Genomic DNA, 24,649 nt, shown 5'->3' on the forward strand with positions numbered 1-24,649 from the left:
TCTCTGACTCAATGGACATGAGTTCAAGCAAAATCTGGGAGATAGCAGAGGACGTAGGAGTCTGGTATTCTGCAGTCCACGGGGTTGCAAAGAGTTGGACATAACTTAGCAACTGAACAGCAAATACAGCATACACATAATTATTTTATTTCAATGAATGTTATTTATTGAAATTTAATTGACTACATAGAAAATTCTACTTCTTGGTTGGTGAACAAAGGAGTCTAGTCCTTCCTTGATGTAAAGAAAATGTCTTGAATGTTAAAAATACTAAAAGTAAACAAAAAATGGGGGATTTAGCGACGGTTTGAAGGAAGTTAGTCCAGATATCATAAGATATATATCAATTGCTACATTTCACATTACACATTCACTATAAGTGCAGCGTAGACAAAATCATGAAACTGCCTCTTTTTTACTTCCTGAAAGAGGGATTGAGTTTGCTTTTAACACGCCTTGTGGAAGAACATGAAGACCGAAATGGAGTGAATGTGCTAACACTAAATACACACGTGTACACAAACACAAACAGATACTTTAGAGTTTACTCTGAAGACTGACGATCCTAAAAGTCGTTTCATTCTCCTTTTGTACCTACTGTCCTTCATCACTCCTGCATAGCTTACTCTCCTTGACTGCTCTTACGGTCTATTATGTCCTAACTCATTCCACTGTACTCTAAAATTGATTTCATATTTTGCTTATGTTTCATCTCTTATCAAAGCTGGCAAATATTTTTCCTGTTTTTTCTTATACTAATAAATTTATAGCACATAGAAGTGTGAATGGCACATAGAAGTTATTCTCTAAATATCTAAACTCTTGTGTTTGTGTTCCCCCTTTGCAAACACAAAACATGAGGTATGAAGTCCTTAACCTAATTTGTAGAAATCACATTGACACTGATCATTACGAAAAGATGCTAAATAGTTTTCTCCACATCTTCTGTAGTGCATATTTTACATCTTTGTTTCTTAAGCTGTAAATCAAAGGATTCAACATGGGAATAACAAGAGTGTAGAATATAGACGCCACTTTATCAGTGTCAAAGGAATGACTGGACTTGGGTTTCACATACATAAATGTCAAAGTGCCATAGAACACGGTGACCACTGTCAGGTGGGATCCACAGGTAGAAAAAGCCTTCCGCCTACCTTCCGCAGATTTCATCCTGAGAATAGCTGCAAGGATAAGCAGGTAAGACACAAGAACTATCGTAAGGGTGAAAATCAAATTAAAAGATGAGAAACTCATTATCATAAGTTCAATTTCATGTGTGTCTGAGCAAAGCAAAGATAACAAGGGGAAACTGTCACAGTAGAAATGATTGATGATATTATAGCCACAGAAGAATGAATTAAAAAGCTTTATGGTGATCAACAGAGACACAAATGTGCTATAGACATAAGGAATTGCCACCAGCACTTTACACACCCTTTGTGACATGATGACTGTGTAGAGCAGAGGGTTACAAATGGCCACATAGCGATCATAAGACATTGTCACCAGAATAAAAAGTTCATTAATAATGAACATGATGAAAAAACCCATCTGTGTAGCACACAAATAATAGGAGATTTTATTCTGATCCACAACAAAATTTACCAACATTTTGGGTCCTACCGCTGTTGAATAACCGAGATCAGTAAGAGCCAGGTGCCTGAGAAAGAAGTACCTGGGTGTCTGTAGCCTGGAGTCCACCTTAGTGAGGATGACCATGCCCAAGTTGCCCACCACGGAGGACACGTAGATGATGAGGAAGAGCCCAAACAATGGAGCCTGCAGCTTGGGGCGGTCTGTGATTCCCATGAGGATGAATTCGCTCAGCACGGTTCTGTTGTATTCTTCCATTTTATCAGAAAACATATGCTGGATAGAGACCTCAGAATAGTAAATAGTGTTATGTTTTAAATTCTGGTGATTTTTTAGCATTAAAAGTTAATATAAATATAATAAATTGAATTTTAAGTTCTATTAAAAAAACTGTCTCCTGGAAGTAAAGCATACATTTATAGAAATAGAAATGGTTACAGAGCTAGCAATACCGTTGGAGAAAGGGCTAGGTTTGTCATTTTCCAATGGGAAAAATTAGTTCCCCAAAGAGCATTCAATAATATCTTGAGGCATTTTGATTGTCACCAATGGAGGAAGTGTGCTGCTGGCTTCAAATGGTTATAGTCCAGTGACACTTGTAAGTATGATACTGTATTATGGTAGCCCCCAACAAGAAAGAATTATGATGCTTCCCTTGTGGCTCAGATGGTGAAGAATCTGCCAGCAATGCAGCAGGCCTGGGTTCAATCCCCGAGTGAGGAAGATCTCCTGGAGAAGGGAATGGCTACCCACTCCAGTATTCTTGCCTGGAGAATTCCATAAACGGAGGAGCCTGGTGGTTAGAGTCCATGGGATCACAAAGGGCCCACTGACAGATACTTTCACTTTTACAGGCTCTCCTGGTAGCTCAGATGATAAACAATCTGCCTGCAATGCAGGAGACACTGGTTCAATTCCTGGATTGGAAAATTCCCCTGGAGAAGGTATAGATGAACCACTCCACTTTTCTTGGGCTTCCTTGGTGGTTCAAATGGTAAAGAATCCACTTGCAATTCAGGAGACCTGGGTTTGATCCCTGGGTTGGGAAGATTCCTTGGAGAAGGGAACAGCTACCCATTCCAGTATTTTGGCCTGGAGAATTCCATGAACAGAGGATCTTGGCAAGCTATAGTCCATGGGGTTGCAAAGAGTTGGACACAACTGAGCAACTTTCCCTTCACTCAAATGCCAAATGGCTATTTTTGGCAAACGTTGACACATGTGTAGATATATAGATTGACATAAAAGTAGATAAAGGAAGCAGAAAGGAAAAGTACTGACATAACCTTTATTTCTTGACAACTTTTTTATTATATGTTATATGCTCTCAATTCTGCAACTATAAACCTTAATTCGTAAGCTTTCTAAGATGCAAGTGTGCTTTCATGTGTACAGACGTGTAAGTTGGTTCAGGTGTCTGGCACACATCACAATGCCCCTGCATCCATGCAGCTGTGATTCTTTTGTACTTTACTGTACAGCAGTTTGTACTGTAAGACAGCATCTTTATTTCCATCCCAGGATATCCGGAAGCAAGTGTACAAACAATGGTGATGGGTGCTATACACCTATTACAGCTCAGTACCACATAGTCAACTGCATTAGTTGGGGACCTAGGGTAACTTTGCTGATGAAAAAAGAAAGTGTTAGCTCCTCAGTCCTGTCTGACTCCTTGTGACCCCGTGGACTGTGGTCCACAGTCTCCTCTGTTCATGGGATTCTCCAGGCAGGAATACTGGAATGAACTGCCATTCCCTTCTCCAGGGGATCTTCCAGACCCAGGGATCAAACCCCGGTCTCCTGCATTACAGGCAGGTTCTTTACCATCTGAGACACAAGGAATCCTGCAGACAAATCAAACTCGCAAACATGCTCTAGGAAGGAAACCCATTATTATGTAGAGGACTTACTGTAATTATAATTATACTTGCATAATTACAATCATATAGTATAACATAGTTATGTATGAATTGCATACACTTTTAAAATCCTATTTACAATTGTGTATGGACACATTTATTAGCCCTTCTATTCAAGCATATTTATGTGAAAGACCTTATGTCTACTGATAGTACAAGATGAAATGATTAATACTCGACTAATATTGGACAGAGGTGTAAATGTAAAGAAATTCTATCAGAACATATTAGACAATTGTTTTCATATAAGGAATTTTCTAAGAAATATACATAGGTTGATATAATATCAGTTATTCCTATATTTTGGTATATACAAAGGAATAATTTGGCAAGTGTAAATTTTGTGAATACCTTTATATACATCAGCAAAATCAACTGTTTCTTGCAGGGTTGCTGTGAAGACAATCAAAAATAAAATATTTCAAGATATTCATGGTACCTGAAATACCCTCAAAATCAATTACATAGGAATTTTTGTTGTTTGTTTTCAACTTCTCAGTAGAGACAGCAGTTTACCTAAAATGGATTATGCCTACACAGCTACATAAAAATTCATTTTTTTTTTACTTAACTTTTTGTTATGATTATCATGATGATGAATTGGCTGAATATCTGTTCAGGTAACACGTCCCAGGGTCCCTCACTGTGACCAAACTCCGTGACTACAAGGGGACCATCACTTATTTTGAATAATTTATGGACTACCTTACCTCATATATGCAATGTATATTTACCTAAAATTTAGCACATTTCTTCTATATTTTCAATATAGCTAATGAGAGGGTAACAGGAAGGAAGGCCAAGGGTCTCCAAATGGATGAAATAGGCTGCAAGTGCCAGACATTCTTCTCTCTCTTAAGTGGCAGGAGGAAACAAACTGACGATATTTTTTTCCTTCTCTATACAACATGAAAAGAAGGTTTCTCTTAAAATGCTGTGTTGCCATGACACCTGGTTTCACCTGAAGCTAACTATTCTCAAACCTTGAGTTAACCAATACATTTTTTCTTATGGAAATGTTTGCCTTAAGCTATGTTAATGTACCCCAGACTCAGACTTCTAGTTCCCCCAAATGGCTCAGAACGTACTTGACAAACCAGTATGTTATACTCGGATATTGTTCCACCAATCTATGTAAACAAAACTATTTGTATGGTAATCTGCCCTTCTACAAGATTCAAGTCAATTGTCTTACAGCCTGGGATGAATGATCTGATGCTAGAATTATCACAAAAGGCAATTTATGGATGAGGGGCCTGGTGCCATTCTGAGTTTTAAGATGTTCCTCTCTTTTCATTAACTGACTGCTAGTGACTGTATAACATCCAGCTGAAGACTAGCAGGGGGTGCTCTTTCTGCCCCCTTCTGATGCCTGTGTCAGAAGCTTCCTCTATCTCCTTTATACTTTAATAAAACTTTATTACACAAAAGCTCTGAGAGATCCAGCCTTGTCTCTGGCCGCAGATTGAATTCGTCTCTTCTGGAGGCCAAGAATCCTGGCGTCTTATCGTTCAGCAACAACCTTTCATCTTGAGGGCTCGTCCGGGATCCTTCAGGACAAGATGGGAGCTAACATTTCCAGCCTCACTCCTTTGAACTGTATCCTGAAAAACTAGGATAGATTTGATCCCCAGGACTTAAAGAAGACACACCTGGTCTTCCTATGTGATACTGCATGGCCGCGGTACCCACTGGAAGACGGCGAATGGTGGCCAGTTGGAGGGTCTCTTATGTATGATACTGTTTTACAATTAGACTGGTTCTGTAGAAAATGAGGGAAAAGTGATCTTAAAAGATAGATTTCTCACTCAGTTGGCTCCAGATATTCGCCGTAGGTTATCAAAACAGGCGTATGGACCAAATCAGTCTTTAGATAATCTGTTACAACTGGTTCAGACAGTCTATTATGGAAGGGAATATGAGGAAAAGAAAGAAAGGCAGAGAAAGACAAAGGAACAGGCAGAAGCCCTCGCAATGGCTATGAAAACTGTTCTTAAACAGCCTGAGAAAAGTACCCAGAGGGACCCAGGGGAAAAGGGATGGGCTTGCTATTGCTGTGGAAAGGAGGGGCATCTCAAGCGGGATTGCCCTCAGGCATCTAAGCCGCCCCTGGCTCCATGTCCGGTCTGCAAGGGACCACACTGGAGGAGAGACTGCCCCCAGAGGCGTAGGTCTCAGGGGTCGGACTCTCAAGACCATCACGACTGAAGGTGCCGGGGGGTCCCCACACAAGCTCCCGTCCTAATTACACCTGAGGAACCCCGGGTATTGATAACGGTGGGAGGCCAATCCATCAATTTCCTTTTAGATACTGGGGCAACTTACTCCGTGCTTACTGAAGCCCCTGGCCCACTTTCTTCCCAATCCGCTTCCGTAATGGGACTCTCTGGACGAGCCATAAGGTATTATTTCAGTTATTCTCTATCTTGCAACTGGGATTCTGTGCTATTTTCACACGAGTTTCTTATTGTGCCAGAATCACCCTCACCCCTTTTGGGGAGGGATATACTGAGCAGGGTCCATGCCTCTGTTTTCATGAATATGGAGCCCTCGCTTTCTCTCCCTTTAGTTGAACAAAATGTGAATCCTAGAGAATGGGCTGATGGAAACTCTGTGGGTCGAGCACAAAATGCTATTCCTGTGGTTGTCAAGCTCAAAGACCCGCACTTATTTCCACATAAGAAGCAGTATCCCCTGAAACCTGAGGTTAAGGAAGGGTTAAAGCCCATCACTGAGAATTTAAAAGAGCAGGGACTGTTAGTTCCCTGTAACAGTCCATGCAACACTCCTATTCTGGGTATAAAGAAATCAAATGGTAAATGGAGACTAGTTCAAGATTTACAAATAATAAATGAGGCTGTGGTTCCTTTACACCCTGTGGTGCCTAATCCTTATACTCTATTGTCTGACATTCCTGAACGAGCCAAATATTCCTCGGTAATTGATTTAAAAGATGCCTTCTATTCAGTGCCTTTGGCGGAGGAAAGTCAATTTCTATTTGCCTTCGAGGACCCCACGCAGCCAGCTTCTCAGTTAACCTGGACGGTTTTGCCCCAGGGATTTCGTGACAGGCCTCACTTATTTGGACAAAGTTTGTCACGAGATCCACAAAACTTTAATAGCTCTGAAGCGGTGGTGTTACAATATGTAGATGATATTTTGCTCTGTGCTGAGACAGAGGAAGCTTGTTCACGAGCCTCAGAAGATTTCTTAAACTTTCTGGCAGGCTGCGGTTACAAGGCATCAAGAGAGAAGGCTCAGTTTTGTCAACAGATATCTGGGCCTAATCATCTCAGAAGGGACTAGGGCCATAGGCCCAGAGAGAATTAAACCTATACTAAATCATCCCCTACCTATGACTTTAAGACAATTGAGAGGATTTTTGAGAATCACAGGCTACTGTTGTATTTGGATTCCGGGTTATGGGGAACTTGCCCGGCCTTTATGTAAACTTATAGCTGAAACTCAGCAGGCCCAAACCAACAAACTGGTTTGGTCTCCAGATAATGAAAAGGCTTTTAAGGTTCTTCAGACTGCTCTCCCGCAACCTCCCGCTTTGAGTTTGCCCACAGGGTCAGAATTTAACTTGTTTGTCACTGAAAGAAAAGGTATGGCCTTGGGAGTTTTGACACAACCTCGAGGGCCTCACCAGCAACCTATTGATTATATAAGCAAAGAATTAGATGTAATTTCATGTAATTTCACTGCCTAAGAGTAATTGGTGCAGCGGCTTTATTAGCACCTAAAGCTTTAAATGGCAGAGAGTGAAGAGGAACTGAAAAGCCTCTTGATGAAAGTGAAAGAGGAGAATGAAAAAGTTGGCTTAAAGCTTAACATTCAGAAAACTAAGATCACAGCATCTGGTCCCATCACCGCATGGGAAATAGATGGGGAGACAGTGGAAACAGTGTCAGACTTTATTTTGGGGGGCTCCAAAATCACTGCGGATGGTGACTTCAGCCATGAAATTAAAAGATGCTTACTCCTTGGAAGGAAAGTTATGACCAACCTAGATAGCATATTAAAAAGCAGAGACATTACTTTGCCAACAAAGGTGTGTCTGGTCAAGGCTATGGTTTTTCCAGTGGTCATGTATGGATGTAAGAGTTGGACAGTGAAGAAAGCTGAGTGCCGAAAAATTGATGCTTTTGAACTGTGGTGTTGGAGAAGACTCTTGAGAGAGTCCCTTGGACTGCAAGGAGATCCAACCAGTCCATCCTGAAGGAGACCAGTCCTGGGTGTTCATTGGAAGGACTGATGCTGAAGCTGAAACTCCAGTACTTTGGCCACCTAAAGCTAAGAACCAACTCATTGGAAAAGACCCTGATGCTGGGAGGGGTTGGGGGCAGGAGGAGAAAGGGACGACAGAGGATGAGATGGCTGGATGGCATCACCAACTCAATGGGCATGAGTTTGAGTAAACTCCAGGAGTTGGTGATGGACAGGGAGGCCTGGCGTGCTGCGATTCATGGGGTCACAAAGAGTCAGACGTGACTGAACGACTGAACTGAACTGAACTGAAGCTTTAAAAATAATTAATGGATGAAACCTTACTGTACTGACTTCTCATGATGTAAGTGGAATCTTAAATTCTAAGGTTCGTATTTGGATGACAGACACTAGACTTCTTAAATATCAGTCATTGTTGTTAAAAGGACCAGTAACTACGCTTAAAGTTTGTGTAAATTTAAATCCTGCCACGTTCCTTCCTGAGAAGAAAAATGATATACCTTATCATGATTGTTCCCAATTCCTAACTTTAAACTATGCAGCTCGGGAGGATCTAATGGATACCCCATTAGGCAATCTTGACATGGAAATATTTGCAGATGGCAGTTGTTTTGTTCGGGATGGAAAGCGGAAAGCAGGTTACGCTGTGGTGACTGCTGAACAGGTTTTAGAAGCAAAATCTCTCCCCCAGGGAACCAGTGCCCAGTTGGCGGAGCTTGTGGCTCTGACCCGAGCTCTAGAGTTAAGCAAAGGACAGCGAGTAAATATCTACACTGATTCTAAGTAGGCTTATTTGACTTTACATGCTCATGCATGGAAAGAAAGACAGTTTAAAACAGCAACAGGAGGACCTATTAAGCATTTCAAAGAGATTGAGAGACTTTTAACTGCTAACCCTAAAGAATTACCTAGTTATGTAACTCAGCTCTCAGCTTTTCAACAGGCATCAACAGAACTCCAGGAGACAACTTCTGACCCAGTCTCTGAGTCCAGCAAGCCTCTATTTGAGCCAGGAACTGAGGTCCTCATAAAAACATTGGGATCTGGGGGCCCATCCCTCGAGCCCCTCTGGGAAGGCCCTTACTAGGATATTCTTTCTTCTCCCACAGCTGTCAAAGTCCCAGGAATTGATTCGTGGGTGCAACACACTCGAGTTAAGAGGTGGCACCCTGACCAGAATTAAGTGATGTCATTTTATGTCTTTACTTTCTATGCTCTGACTTTGTACTTTTCAGATGGGCCCTATAATCTATGTGAGCCTACTTATGCTGACTCCAGAAATCCTGAGTCTGCTATTTGATCCTCAAGACAATGCCTTCCTGTCCTGGGCTCACTCCTACGCTGCATTCCACAACTGGTCTAACTGCTGGGTCTGCGGAGTGCTCCCCTCTGCATTGGTGGAAGGCTTCCCATGGTGGACATCTCCACTTCAAGAAAAAGACTTTCTCCAAGTCTGCGACTACCTTTGACAACAATCATATGTGATGCCTCTTCTTCATCTGATGACATCTAACAACCCTAAAATGGACTGGTGCAACACTTTGTACTTCAACTATGGACATAACGTGACTTTTAATTTTGATTATACATTGTCTCTGTTTAATGACTATTTTGCTGCACATAAGACAAATAGGTCTAGATCTGATGGTTTTTTACCTGACGTTTATCAAATATGGGATTAGGTTATATGGTTAACTCCTGAAAAAGGACGTCTAATATCTATTGCCCCTATATGCTGGGAACAAACAGGGTCATCCCCAAAAGTTAGCCAACAACTTAATTACAATGATTAGAAACAACTGGGATTTTTGCCTCAGGAAATATGTAACGTAATCATTCCCGTGTTTTCCAACCCCAGTTCAGGCCCTCCCTTTGTCTGGCCAGGCACTAATTGGGACTGGATATCTCAGTCACGCTGGCTTGCTCCAAACGGGACTTCCTGGATATGTGGCTCTTACCTATGGCTTGGCTTCCGCCTGGTTGGATAGAGAGATGCACCCTGGGTCTAGCCTTTACTCATGGCTTTATATTTTCAGAGCTTCCAGAGAAGCCTGCTAATTTACCCCACCTTAAACCTTGGTGGGCAAGGTCTGTATTTCACTGGTGTGATTATTTGGCTGCAGTGTTTGTCCCCTCTTTGGGAACTACAGATGTTATGCTACGAGTGGATGCTTTGACTAATTTTACTCAACGGGCATTACAAGATTCTCAAAAAGCTATTTCAGCTCTTACTGCTGAACAAGCACAGATTAGAAAGGTGGTTTTACAAAACAGATTGGCTTTAGATATTCTGACAGCTATGCAAGGAGGAACCTGAGCCATCATTCACACTCAATGCTGCACATAGATACCTGATATGAGCACTAATGTTACTCATTTTACTAAACACATGAACAAGACGACTGGGGCCATGGATACTCCTGAAGCCTCGATTGCCTCACTTTGGGGGACGTTAACTAGTTCCCCATGGTGGAAAACTATCTTAACTACAATAATTCTGATTGTTTTGTTTTTGCTCTTTGCTCCCTGCATCTGTAACTGTGTAACTGGATTTGTTTCTAGTCGCATGAAGGCTTTTAAGTTACAAATGATTGCTCAAACTCCTGCTATCACTGCAGCTTCTTCTGGCTACTATTTGGGGCCCCTGGATAAGACATCCTCACTATGAGGATTAGGAGAATATGTTGCCTCACCAATTTAGGGACAACACCCCTTGTCAGCTCGGAAGCAGTTATGGAATGAGAACGACGCCCCTTTTCCCTAGGCAACATAATTCTCCTAAAAGAAAAGGGGGGAATGAGAGGGTAACAGGCAGGAAGGCCAGGGGTCTCCAAATGGAGGAAAGAGGCTGCAAGTGCCAGACATTTTTATCTCTCTTAAGCGCAGGAGGAAACAAACTAGCGATATTTTTTCTTCTCTATACAAATTGAATAGAAGGTTTCTCTTAAAATGCTGTGTTACCATGACACCTGGTTTCACCTGAAGCTAACTATTCTCAAACCTTGAGTTAACCAGTACATTTTTTCTTATGGAAATGTTTGTCTTAAGCTATGTTAATGTGCTCCAGACTCTGTCTTCAAGTTCCGCCAAATGGCTCAGAACCTACTTGACAAACCAGTATGTTATACTCAGATATTGTTCCCCTAATCTATGTAAATAAAACTATTTGTATGGTAATCTGCCCTTCTACAAGATTCAAGTCAATTGTCTTACAGCCTGGGATGAATTATCTGGTGCCATTCTGAGTTTTAAGACATTCCTTTCTTTTCATTAACAGGCTGCTAGTGACTGTATATCATCCAGCTGAAGACTAGCAGGGGGTGCTCTCTCTGCCCTCTTCTGATGCCTGTGTCAGAGGCTTCCTCTATCTCCTTTATACTTTAATAAAACTTTATTACACAAAAGCTCTGAGTGATCCAGCCTCGTCTCTGGCCCCGGATTGAATTCGTCTCTTCTGGAGGCCAAGAATCCTGTCGTCTTATCGTTCAGAAACAACCTTTCACTAGCATATTCCACATTGTTTGTAACATGTAATATATATTTTGTCAAGAAGGAACCAAAGATATTGTAAGGAAATTGAGCAAATTGAGAGAAAATGATGTCACTGGAATTTGTTTTATATAATGAACTTTTATAAACATTACTTTTGGATAAAGACATTTTCTACCTTATATAAAAAATAAGTTTTAAATCACTATATTACACAATAGGATACTGGCAAAATAAAATGCATGTATGTGTTATTTGCTCAGCCATGTCTGACTCTGCAACCCCGTGGACTGGAATCCACCAGGCTTTTCTGTCCATGGGACTCAAGGCAAGAATCCTGGAGTGGTTTACCATGCCCTTCTCCAGGTGTCTTCCAGATTCAGGGGTCAAACCCAGGCCTCCCACATTGCTGGTAGATTCTCTATTATCTAAGCAACCAGGGTCTACCCTTTTATATATACTCCTTGCTGCCCCATGAACTGTAGCCCATCAGGCTCCTTTGTCATGTAATTTCCTAATTATAAACAAAATAGTGGTGTCAGGAGTTTCTGAATTTTAATAATTCAAAAAAATATTTTATTAAAAAATAAAAATATTTTATAATGTTAAATTATAAATATGTTTATAGTAAATAAACACATCTCAAATAAATCTTGTGTACAAGGTTGTGAGCTTCTGATACCATGTCCTTGTGTACATTAATTTCTTATGTCAGAAATACTGAGCTACACTTAATTTTTTTACTTAATGAAAGAAGGCATATATATCTTGTTTAGGTGCAATTTTGAAAGGCTAAGGAATAAATAATTACACTGGCAAGTGTTGATTTTCCTTTAAGATAATTAAGGACTTATTCTTATAATAAGAAAAGCTTATTCTTAACGGCATCAGAATTGTATGAAAAGCATCACATTACTTTTTTCTATTTGCTATCTGTGTTGATTATCTGATGATTCGTTTTTGAAATCATGGTCTGTGAAAATTATGTGTTTTCTGTCTTATTCCAGTGGAAACATGCTGTACATTATATCATCACCATAACATTAGGCAGTCAAAGTCCCCTAGGCTCCAAAATTAATTTTCACGTCTCAATGCAAGGGGGAAATCCCCATTTTTCTCATCAAAAGATCAGGAAAAAAAATTACATATTAATTTAAATGTTCATTAAACATACAATTTTTGAGAGGAGACTAAGAAACACTCAGAATCAATAACTAAAGATTTGGAAAGACAATAACCTGAAAATTGACTACTTGCCACTTAATAATTATATATATATATTGAATGTATTGTAATAATGTAATAATGTAATATTAATGTATATATAATTTCTTACTCTTTAGACTGTCTTATCTCTCAGTTTTGTTCTTTCTTATTTGAATTGTTGTGCTGAAAAGGCTTTTAAGAGTCCCTTGGACTGAATGGAAATCAAACCAATCAACCCTAAAGGAAACAAACCCTGAATATTCAATGGAAGGACTGATGCTGAATCTGAAACAACACCTTGGCCACCTGATGCAAAGAGCTGACTCATTGGAAAAGATGCTGATGCTGGGAAAGATTGAAGGCAAAAGAAGAAGAGGGTGGCAGAGTATGAGATAGCTGACTAGAATCACCATCTCAATGGACATGAATGTGAGCAAACTCCAGGAGATAGTTAAGGACAGAGAAGCCTTACATGCTGCAGTCCATGGGATCGCAAAGAGTTGGATACAACTTAGCAACTGAAGAACAAATACATATATTGAAGTCTTGATATAAAGCAAATATTTCATAAACATTGTGTCACTGATGTTTCAAAGGTTGTCATCAGCACTGGTGAAAATATTTGTACATTAATCTAAATAAAAAGGGGAGCAGTCCTGTTCTTCTTGTGCATTATCAATAACAGGATGCACACAGAAGTCAACCAGAAATCTTGATATTTTGATATGCTTGGTTATAGAATAAGTGCCTTACAGTGAATTACCAAACTACTTGGATATTGGTAAAATATGATACCACATGAAGTATACTATCTGCTTACCTGTCACAAAAGCTGTGTCTTGACTTCTCCATGTGTTTCAGAATATGCGTAGTGAGACCAATTTACAGAAACTTTTTCACTCTCTGTGTCTCTCCCTGAGGAGATGCTAAGCAATTTTGTGATTGTCCCTGAGGCATTGGAAACCTTAATGGAAACTAGGGAGTAGATGTGTTTATTACTAGTCCAGAATAATTTGTATTCCCCCAAAATGAGAAAGATTTATTTGTGTGTTTTTCATTCTATATTTACTCTTAGTTCACTTCCTATTGATTCTGTTTCTCTGGTGTACTCTAATCCCACCAGATAGGGATCAGGTATAATGCATTTTACCTATACAACAAGCCTGTCAGTATTCCCTTTGTTCTGTAATGGTCTCCTCAAGTGGGTGATGCAAAGGGGATCTTTTGTGTCTTGTGTTGCATAAAATATGTAAATAAACTAAAAATAATAGTACATTGTGCATGTGTAAAATGTTTTCTTTCATATTTCTTTCTTCTTATTTTTTTAATACAGGGGATTATTCTTTTAATTGGTGTGCTGTGCTCAGTCACTTCAGATATGCAGATGACACTACCTTTATGGCAGAAAGTAAAGAGGAACTAAAGAGCCTCTTGATGAAAGCAAGAGAGGAGAGTGAAAAAGTTGGCTTAAAACTTAGCATTCAGAAAACTAAGGTCATGACATCTGGTCCCATCACTTCATGGCAAATAGATGGGGAAACAATGGAAACAGTGAGAGACTTTCTTTTTTGGGGCTCTAAAATCACTGCAGATGGTGACTTCAGTCATTAAATTAAAAGACACTTGCTCCTTGGAAGAAAAGTTATGACCAACCTAGACAGCATATTAAAAAGCAGAGACATTCCTCGGCTGACAGACTTCCATCTAGTTAAAGCTACAGTTTTTCCATTAGTCATGTATGTATGTGAGAGTTGGACTATAAAGAAAGCTGAGTGCTGAAGAATTGATGCTTTTGAACTGTGGTGTTGGAGAAGTCTCTTGAGAGTCCCTTGAACTGCAAGGAGATCCAACCAATCCATCCTAAAGGAAACCAGTCCTGAATATTCATTGGAAAGACTGACACTGAAAACTCCAGTACTTCGGCCCCCTGATGCGAAGAACTAACTCATTTGAAAAGACCCTGATTCTGGGAAAGATTGAAAGCAGGAGGAAAAGGGGATGAAGAGGATGAGATCGATGGATGGCATCATGGATTCAATGCAGTTGAGTTTGAGTAAACCCAGGAGTTGCCGATGGACAGGGAGGCCTTGCTTGCTGCAGTCCATGGGGTGGCAAAGAGATGGAGAAGACTGAACGACTGCCCTGAACTGTGTCTATAGAATATCTGCTGACACTTCATGAACTTTGCATTAAATCTATAGATCACTTTAGAGAGAACTAGGAGTTTTACCACATTTAGTCTTCCAACTCTAAACTGAAAATGTTTAACATCTCATTTTGATCATATTTCATTTTGCTAGTCACTAGAATGGGTTAATTTAATTCTGATGTTCATTATATCTACTACTGTGGGCAGGAATCCCTTAGAAGAAATGGAGTAGCCATCATGGTCAACAAAAGTGTCCGAAATGCAGTACTTGGATGCAATCTCAAAAATGACAGAATGATTTCTGTTCGTTTCCAAGGCAAACCATTCAATATCATGGTAATCCAAACCTATGCCCCAACCAGTAACACTGAAAAAGGTGAAGTTGAACGGTTCTATGAAGACCTACAAGACCTTTTAGAACTAACACCCCAAAAATATGTCATTTTCATTATAGGGGACTGAAATGCAAAGGTCGGAAGTCAAGAAACACCTGGAGTAACAGGCAAATTTGGCCTTGGAGTACGGAATGAAGCAGGGCAAAGGCTAATAGAGTTTTGCCAAGAGAATTCACTGGTCGTAGCAAACACCCTCTTCCAGCAACCCAAGAGGAGACTCTACACATGGACATCACCAGATGGCCAACACCAAAATCAGACTGATTATATTCTTTGCAGCCAAAGATGGAGAAGTTCTATACAGTCAGCAAAAACAAGACCTGGAGCTGACTGTGGCTCAGATCATGAACTCCTTATTGCCAAATTCAGACTTAAACTGAAGAAAGTAGGGAAAACCACTAGACCATTTAGGTATGACCTAAACCAAATTCCTTATGACTATACATTGGAAGTGAGAAATAGATTTAAGGGATTAGATCTGACAGACAGAGAGCCTGGTGAACTATGGACAGAGGTTCGTGACATTGTAGAGGAGATAGGGATCAAGACCATCCCCATGGAAAAGAAATGCAAGGCAAAATGGTTGTCTGAGGAAGCCTTACAAATAGCTGTGAAAAGAAGAGAAGAGAAAAGCAAAGGAGAAAAGGAAAGATATTCTGATTTGAAAGCAGAGTTCCAAAGAATAGCCAGGAGAGATAAGAAAGCCTTCCTCGGTGATCAATGCAAAGAAATAGAGGAAAACAACAGAATGGGAGAGACTAGAGATCTCTTCGAGAAAATTAGAGATACCAAAGGAACATTTCACGCAAAGATGGGTTCGATAAAGGACAGAAATAGTATGGACCTAACAGAAGCAGAAGATATCAAGAAGAGGTGGCAAGAATACACAGAAGTGTACAAAAAAGATCTTCACGACCCAGATAATCACAATGGTGTGATCACTCACCTAAAGCCAGACACCCTGAAATGTGAAGTCAAGTGGGCCTTAGAAAGCATTACTACGAACAAAGCTAGTGGAGGTGATGGAATTCCAGTTGAGCTATTTCAAATCCTGAAAGATGATGCTGTGAAAGTGCTGCACTCAATATGCCAGCAAATCTGGAAAACTCAGCAGTGGCCACAGACCTGGAAAATGTCAGTTTTCATTCCAATCCCAAAGAAAGGCAATGCCAAAGAATGCTCAAACTACCACACAATTGCATTCATCTCACACACTAGTAAAATAATGCTCAAAATTTTCCAAGCCAGGCTTCAGCAATACGTGAACTATGAACTTCCAGATATTCAAAATGGTTTTAGAAAAGACAGAGGAACCAGAGATCAAATTGCCAACATCTGCTGGATCATCGAAAAAGCAAGAGAGTTCCAGAGAAACGTCTATTTCTGCTTTATTGACTGTGTGGATCACAATAAACTGTGAAAAATACTGAAAGAGATGGGCATACCAGACCACCTGACCTGCCTCTTGAGGAAACTGTATGCAGGTCAGGAAGCAACAGTTAGAACTGGACCTGGACCAACAGACTGGTTCCAAATAGGAAAAGGAGTACGTCAAGGCTGTATATTGTCACCCTGCTTATTTAACTTGTATGCAGAGTACATCATGAGAAATGCTGGGCTGGAAGATGCACAAGCTGGAATCAAGATTGCTAGGAGAAATATCAATAAACTCAGATATGCAGATGACACCACCCTTATGGCAGAAAGTGAAGAGGAACTAAAAAGCCTCTTGATGAAAGTGAAAGAAGAGAGTGAAAAAGTTGGCTTAAAGCTTAATGTTCAGAAAACTAAGATCATGGCATCTGGTCCCATCACTCGTGGAAAATAGATGGGGAGACAGTGGAAACAGTGTCAGACTTTATATTTTTGGGCTCCAAAATCACTGCAGATGGTGATTGCAGCCATGAAATTAAAAGATGCTTAGTCCTTGGAAAGAAAGTTATGACCAACCTAGATAGCATATTAAAAAGCAGAGACATTACTTTGCCAACCAAGGTCTGTCTGGTCAAGGCTATGGTTTTTCCAGTGGTCATGTATGGATGTGAGAGTTGGACTGTGAAGAAAGCTGAGTGCTGAAAAATTGGTGCTTTTGAACTGTGGTGTGGAGAAGACTCCTGAGAGTCCCTTGGACTGCTAGGAGACCCAACCAGTCCATCCTAAGGGAAATCAGTCCTGGGTGTTCATTGGAAGGACTGATTGTTGAAGCTGAAACTCCAATACTTTGGCCACCTGATGCGAAGAGTTGACTCATTAGAAAAGACCCTGATGCTGCTAAAGATAGGGGACAGGAGGAGAAGAGGACAACAGAGGATGAGATGGCTGGATGTCATCACCAATTCCTTGGACTTGGGTTTGAGTAAATTCCGGGAGTTGGTGATGGACAGGGAGGCCTGGCGTGCTCCAATTCATGGGGTTGCAAAACGTCAGAGATGAATGAGAGACTGAACTGAACTGAAGTGAACTGATTTTGTACTTTTCAGTATACAGATCTTCTTAATTTTTTTCTTAGTTTCACAAAAGTATTTCGCTACACTTGGGTGATTTCCATATTTTCTTAGTTTTTACCTAAGTATTTCATTGTACTTGAGATGAATTAAATGGTATGTATGTAAAATTTTTTAATATTAAACTTATAATACTTTTCAGGGATAAGCTAATCACTGATGTATTATTATTTATATATTTTGCTAGATTAAATTTGTTAAATTTTTTAGACTATTTGAATATCTATTAAGATTTTTTTTTTTATTTTTTCCCTTAATACCTTTGCCTGCTTTTCATACCATTGGAAAGCTTTGCTGAAAAAGTTAGAAAATGCAATATTTTTTGTTTTCTGAAAGAAAAGAAGAAAATCAGAAAGAAAGATTTTCAGAAGAAAATCTGAAAGAAAATCTTTTCCCTCAATATCAAGCAGAACACCCTAGTCAATGCACATGAACCTGGTTTGGGATTTGAGGGAGTTATTTTTAATGTATATTTCTATTTGAGATAATCCTTTTCTGCATTTGTTGTAAAGTGTTTCTTAGTGTACATACATAAACACATACATACATTTATATATATGTTTAAATTACAGCTCATATTTCTGAATTAAAACTGTTTCAAATACAATAGTACTCTTGTTAAATCTCATTTGTATTTATTATTTTAATACTATAGTGATCTTTTAAAATCAATTTTGTATTATGTATTATATATTATTGATGTTCAAAATACTCTATCTAATTATTTATTTATGCACCAACTCCTGTTTTTTCAAGTATTCATATTCTGTTAAAAACTGGAAAACTTCCTTAAATAAACTGTGTGTGTGCTATGTCTCTTGTTCGAGTCTTTGCCACCTGTGGACCGCAGCCCGCCAGACTCCTCTGTCCACGGGGTTTTCCAGGCAAGAATACAAGAGCGGTTTGCCGCGCCCACCTGCAGGGGATCTTCCTGACTCAGGGATTGAACCCGTGTCTCTAACTTGCATTGATCGGTGGGTTCTTTACCGTTAGCACTACCTGGGAAGCCCAAATAAAGTATTCATTCATATAATAATGAAATAGAGAGTAATTTATAGAATGAATAAAATATATCAGAAACATCTGTGGATCTGAATACATTTTTCCCCCTTTTGTACATCATTTCAAGGGGACTATCATGTGAAGCACACTAAGATTGATTTTAGAGAAGGTATACAGCATTATGTTTACCCATGATTTTTTTCAATTCCTTATATTAGAAACCTCTCTTTATCATAAAAATTGCAATTATTTGCTAAAGATATTTTGGGAAGAACATAAAAGCAAATTTATTAAATTAAGCATATTAATAATCTCAGCAGCCATAAATAGCTTTCATTTCTCGGGATCACTGTCTAACATAATTTTCTAGGAAGATAGTTTATGTTTATAAATACATATTTCTTAGCTATATTATTTTTCATAATTAAAAAATCAACTATAAAAGCTTATTAGTAATATTTACTTTTACATGATAATATAACATAATTTTAATCCAAATGAATTTTGTTTATTCAAATTCATTTGACTTCATGAAAAAATTTTAATAGTTTAAAAAAATTTTTAAAAATATTTATTTATTTTTGGCTGTTCTGAGTATTTGTTGCTGCATGCAGGCTTTCCGTAGTTGCAGCAGGTGGGGCCTTCTGCTTTTGTGAAGCACAGGCTCTAGGTATGCTGGCTTCAGCAGTTGTGGCTAAAAGGGCTTATTTCATCCAGAGTATAAGGGATCTTCCACGACCAGGGATTGAACCTGTGTCCCTAGCATTGGCAGGCAGATTCTTAGTCACTGGACCATCAGAGAAGGTCTGATCACATGCAAAATTTTAGTCCTTGACAGTAGCTGAAGAAAAGCATCTAGATCCTCTCTGATGTAAATAAAGCACCATTAATGTTAGAAAAATGCTACAAGTAAACAGAAACATGGAGGAATTTATGGTAGTTTATAGTTAGTCCAGATATCATAGCATGTACATCAGTTGTTACATGTCACACTTTACTTTCACTAGAAATACAGCATAGACCAAGTCATGGGAGGGCCACTGTTTATTTCTCAGAAGAGGAACCATCAAATCAATGCAGTGAGACAACGCACCCTTATCAACATCTAATACACACTCAGTCAAATCCGAGGAAGCAGCAGCATGAAAGGGAAGCAACAAGTAATTTATCATACAGTGGGCCTCTTATGCAAATATAGTTTGCATATGACCCTCATATGGTCAATTTGCAAAATGACCCTTAAACAAAAATTATTTAAAATCATTTTTGTCTTTAAGAAATCTGTCTTAACTGACATATTCACAAGTGTAGACAAAAAGACTGAATAAGACAAAAGCAGACACTGTGCTGATCTTCTGAGCTGCTGAAATGCCATGATGTTGAGTGAGTAGGTTCTGTAGAACTCATGTGTGATAATAATAGAACTGAGGAGGAAAAAAAACAGGACCCTGAGATCCCGTGTGGAAGGAAGGTATTTGAGCAAATTCATATGACTGTTGAGTTTGAGTCCTCCCACTCCAAGAAGCTTGCTTGAAACCACAAACAAGTTTGCTATTAACATGAACCATGAAAGAGTATGAACGATAAATCACAACAAATGTTAATAAACAAAACCCCACACACGTACACAAGCAAAGGTGAATAAGTAAAACAGAAAGGAAAAGAAATAATATACACTTTAGCTTCTTTATGGGTGGGGACATTTAGAAGCCCTCACTTTAGAACATACTTATGTGAAAGACTTTATGTCTACTGAATGCACAGGATGAAATGATGAATACACTTGCCTAATACTGGAAAGAGATCTGAAGTTAAAGAAATTAAAGGAATTCTATCAGATCATGTTAAACATAATTGGCTTTCATAACAGGAAACATTTTGAGAAGTGGGCATAGGTGGTATAATCTGTTACATGTGCATTTTTGGTACATACAAAGCATTACTTTGGCAAATATAAACGACCTTAATCTCTATGCATGCGTGCCTGCTCAGTCACTGGAGTTCTGTCTGACTCTTCCCGACCCCACGCATCTTGGCTCACCAAGCTTCTCTGTCCACAGGGCTATCCAAGCAGGAATCCTGGAGTGGGTTGCCGTGCCCTCCTCCAGGGATTGAACTCTTGTCTCTTGCAGTGCAGGTGGAGTTTTTACCACTGAGCCATTGGTGAAGCCCCTAATCTCTTTATATCCATCAGTGAAATCAACTATTTCTTGCAAGGTTGTTGGGAAGATAATCAATAATGAAATCTTTCAGTATATTCATGGAACCTGGTAATGTCTTCATATGTCAGCTAAATTAGATTTTCCTGTTATTTATTCTTCATTTCTTAATAGAGACAGCAAGTTGCCTAAAACAGGTTACTTTTACACATGTACATGCAAATTCTTTTAGGGTGACTAAACTTTTTTTCAGGGGTATGATGATGAATAGATACTGTGTTTCCAGGTAAGAGTCCTCTGGGCCCCCACCATGACCCAACTTGATGCCTACAAGGGGTGTAGAATCAGTGCTATATTGCAAATCATCAAACAATCTGGAGTTGATAAAATACGGCACCACATAAAATATACTATGTATACTTGTAATGAAAACTCTGTCTTGGCTTTCTCATGTGCTCGTAAAATACATATTGTGAATAATTTATGAATTATTTTCTGCCCTTTGAGACTCTCCTTAAGGAGATACCAAGCAATTTCTTGATCATCCCTGAAGCATTTGAAATTTTAACAGAAACAAGGGAGGAGATGTGGCTATTAGTAGTCTTGAGCAATTTGTGTTTCCCAATAGCCTGGTCAGATTTATTTGTGTGCATTTCATTTTCCTTTTCCTCATACTTGAATTTCCTTTTCCTTTTCCTCATACTTGCTGCTGCTAAGTCGCTTCAGTTGTGTCCAACTCTGTGCAACCCCATAGACAGCAGCCCATACTTAGGTTCATATTAATTCTGTTCCTATGCTTCACCCTAATACAATCTCATAAGGATTTGGATTAAGATATATTTTATCCACAGTACAAGCCCTTCGGTGTTCCTGTAGCTCTGCAGTGATCTCCTTAAGTGGATGGCATAATGGAGATGTATTAAATCATTGTCTTATTTAAAATGTTTAAATACATTAAACATAATAATATGATGTGTCTAGATAAGATAGTGTTTCCTTTTTTTTTTTTTCTTTTTAAAACTCTAGGGAGAGGAATTAGCTACTTCTATTTTACATTCTCATTCCATACTGCATCATCATTTTATTACAGAATTGTCTTTCATTTGCTTTGTTTTCATTACATTTTAATGTAATAAAACATTCAATTCAACATTTTCACTATCACATGCAATACCTATTCTCATTTTTCTCTCTCAATTCAGAGATTCTACTGTGCTTCACTTAAGCCTTGCATGATCAATATGTTTTGCAATATTGCCATGTTTTGTGCACATATGTTTTACTATGTCTACATATTATTGAGCAGTAAAATTACATTGTTGAATATAATTTGCTAATTATTTGTCATATACCATGATGTGACTTTTTTTTCTTCTTAATTCATTACAGTAAAAAATACATGGAGAAAGTCGTGGATCTTTTCTTTGTTAAAGCATATGTTGTTTTTCCTTATCCTCAGCTATCATGAATACTACTACAACATATAGGCCAATAAAAAGCCTCGCGTTTGACATGTTATTATGTTGTGAACAAATTCCACATGATACACACATCACATATCTGCCTCTGTGAGTGTTCCTGTGTAGACAGAGATAGAGACAGGACTTTTGAGTTTTTATGCCAGGCTGATTTGAGAGTCCATACCACAGATCATGGGAGAAGTGCTTGCTTTTTTCAAATGCCTAATTTTTAACAAAATATCACAGGACATCACAAAGAAACACACAAAAAGATCACAAAGAAACAAGGAAAATAGATCAATTCAAACAAACATAACTCTCCAATATATAAACAAACTGAGGACATAAACAGAGGTAGAAAGTAATTTAAAAAGAATAAAATAAAAAAACTCAAATGCTGAAAACACAACAATTGAATTAAAATTTTACTACCTGGTTTCACCAACAGATTAGAAGAATCAGAATAATCAGGGATTTAAACTCAAGTCATTTTAAAGTATTGAGTATGAGGAGTAAATAATAATATTACTAATAGTAATAATAATAAGTGAACAGAGACTAAGGGACTTAGAAGACACCACTAAAAAAGTTTATTTACAGAAATAATGGGCAAGAATTTCCCAAATTTGAAGAAAGGCTGATACAAAAGTACAAATGCAAGAAACTCACACATATAAGTGGGGTAAAAAATTTCAGAGATTAAACAGAAACATATTATGATCAAGATGTGGTAATTAAGTCATTTGGCTCAGAGGTTAAAGCGTCTGCCTGGAATATGGGAGACCGTGGTTCGATCCCTGAGTTTGGAAGAACCCCTGGAGAAGGAAATGGCAACCCACTCCAGTACTCTTGCTCGGAGAATCCCATGGAGGGAGGAGCCTCTTAGGCTACATACAGTCCATGGGGTCGCAAATAGTCGGACACGACTGAGCGACTTCATTTTCTTTCTTTCTTTCTTTCCTTTTCTGTACCTACTATTCTTCTTTACCCCCACAGAGCATACGCACAGTCCTTGATTGCTCTTATGGTCTATTCTACTGTCCTCGAAAATATACTTAATTGTTATGCTTACATTTCATCACTTCTCAGAGGTGGAAAAGGGTTTTGCCTTTTTCTTTTAGCCAATGTGTTTATACCACTTAGGAGTATGACTATCAAATAGAATACTCTAAATTCATGATGATCTTATATGTATTTGCTTTTCTCTCTGAATGCACCCACAGCAAGGTGGAAAGTACCTAACCTAATTTGTAGGCATGACATGGACAGTGACTTTTAAGGAAAGATATTGCAAAGTTTTTTCCATGTCCTTTGTAGTGCATATTTTACATCTTTGTTTCTTAAACTATAGATCAAGGGATTTAACATGGGAATAACAAGGGTGTAAAATATGAAAGCAACTTTATCAGTGTCAAAGGAATGACTGGACTCTGGTTGCACATACATAAATATCAAAGTCCCGTAGAACACGGTGACCACTGTCAGGTGGGATCCACAGGTAGAAAAAGCCTTGTGCCTGCCTTCAGCAGAGCTCATCCTGAGAATGGCTGCAAGGATGAGCAGGTAAGACACAAGAACTATTAGAAGAGAGAAAATCAAATTAAATCCTGATAAGACCAGGATAATTAATTCAATTTCATGTGTGTTTGAACAGAGCAGGGATAATATGGGGAGACTGTCACAGTAGAAATGACTGATGACACTATAGCCGCAGAAAGATGAATTAAAAATGTTTACAGTGACTAGAAGAGAAATGAATGTGCTATAGAGGTAGGGGATTGCCACCAGAACCCGGCACACCCTTTGTGACATGATGACCGTGTAGAGCAGGGGGTGACAGATGGCCACGTAGCGGTCATAGGACATTGCGGCCAGAATAAAAAGTTCACTAATGATGAACACAATGAAGAGAGCCAGCTGCGTGGCACACATATAATAAGAGATTGTGTTTTGATCCACAACGAAATTCATCAACATTTTGGGTCCTACAGCTGTGGAATAACCCAGATCAGTAAGAGCCAGGTGCCTGAGAAAGAAGTACATGGGTGTCTGCAGCCTGGGGTCCACCTTGGTGAGGATGACCATGCCCAAGTTGCCCACCACTGAGGTCACGTAGATGACGAGGAAGAGCCCAAACAGTGGAGCCTGCAGCTCGGGGTGGTCTGTGATTCCCGTGAGGATGAATTCACTCAGCACTGTTCCATTCTCTGTTTCCATTTTATCAGAAAACCTACTTTAATAGAGACATTGTATAGTCAATGATATCATTAATGAAATATAGTGATTTCTTTTAGTTTACATACATGAAATAAATAAATCTAAATTATATTTTAAACACAAAGAAGGACTTCTGTGTCCTTTAAATAAAACATAGAAATATAAATAGAAATAAAAAAGAGGGATAAATATACATCTGGAGAAAGAGAGAGACCTGTAGTTTTTCACTGGTGAAGATTAACCCCCCAAAGAATATGTAACAATATTTTGAGGCCATTTGGTTGTAAGCATTGGAGGTAGTTAGAAACCAGTGAGACTGGTATTTA

General features: G+C 38.9%; 2 protein-coding genes across 2 annotated transcripts; both read right to left on the bottom strand.

Moving 5' to 3' along the window:
- Window positions 1-909: 909 nt before the first annotated feature.
- LOC122700149 (olfactory receptor 8K3-like) lies at window positions 910-1,866 on the bottom strand. The gene has a single exon (XM_043912820.1). It carries the CDS (start codon window positions 1,864-1,866, stop codon window positions 910-912), a length of 957 nt encoding a protein of 318 aa, XP_043768755.1.
- Window positions 1,867-23,381: 21,515 nt separating this feature from the next.
- LOC122700528 (olfactory receptor 8K3-like) lies at window positions 23,382-24,329 on the bottom strand. Its single transcript, XM_043913477.1, has one exon. It carries the CDS (start codon window positions 24,321-24,323, stop codon window positions 23,382-23,384), a length of 942 nt encoding a protein of 313 aa, XP_043769412.1. The 5' UTR covers window positions 24,324-24,329.
- Window positions 24,330-24,649: the final 320 nt, after the last annotated feature.

The sequence above is a fragment of the Cervus elaphus genome, chromosome 1, assembly GCF_910594005.1.
Source record: "Cervus elaphus chromosome 1, mCerEla1.1, whole genome shotgun sequence".
NCBI lineage: Eukaryota > Metazoa > Chordata > Mammalia > Artiodactyla > Cervidae > Cervus > Cervus elaphus.

Bases quoted from the DNA above. Each gene is read 5' to 3' on its own strand.
- LOC122700149 (XM_043912820.1), bottom strand. From the start codon at position 1,866: ATGTTTTCTGATAAAATGGAAGAATACAACAGAACCGTGCTGAGCGAA.
- LOC122700528 (XM_043913477.1), bottom strand. From the start codon at position 24,323: ATGGAAACAGAGAATGGAACAGTGCTGAGTGAATTCATCCTCACGGGA.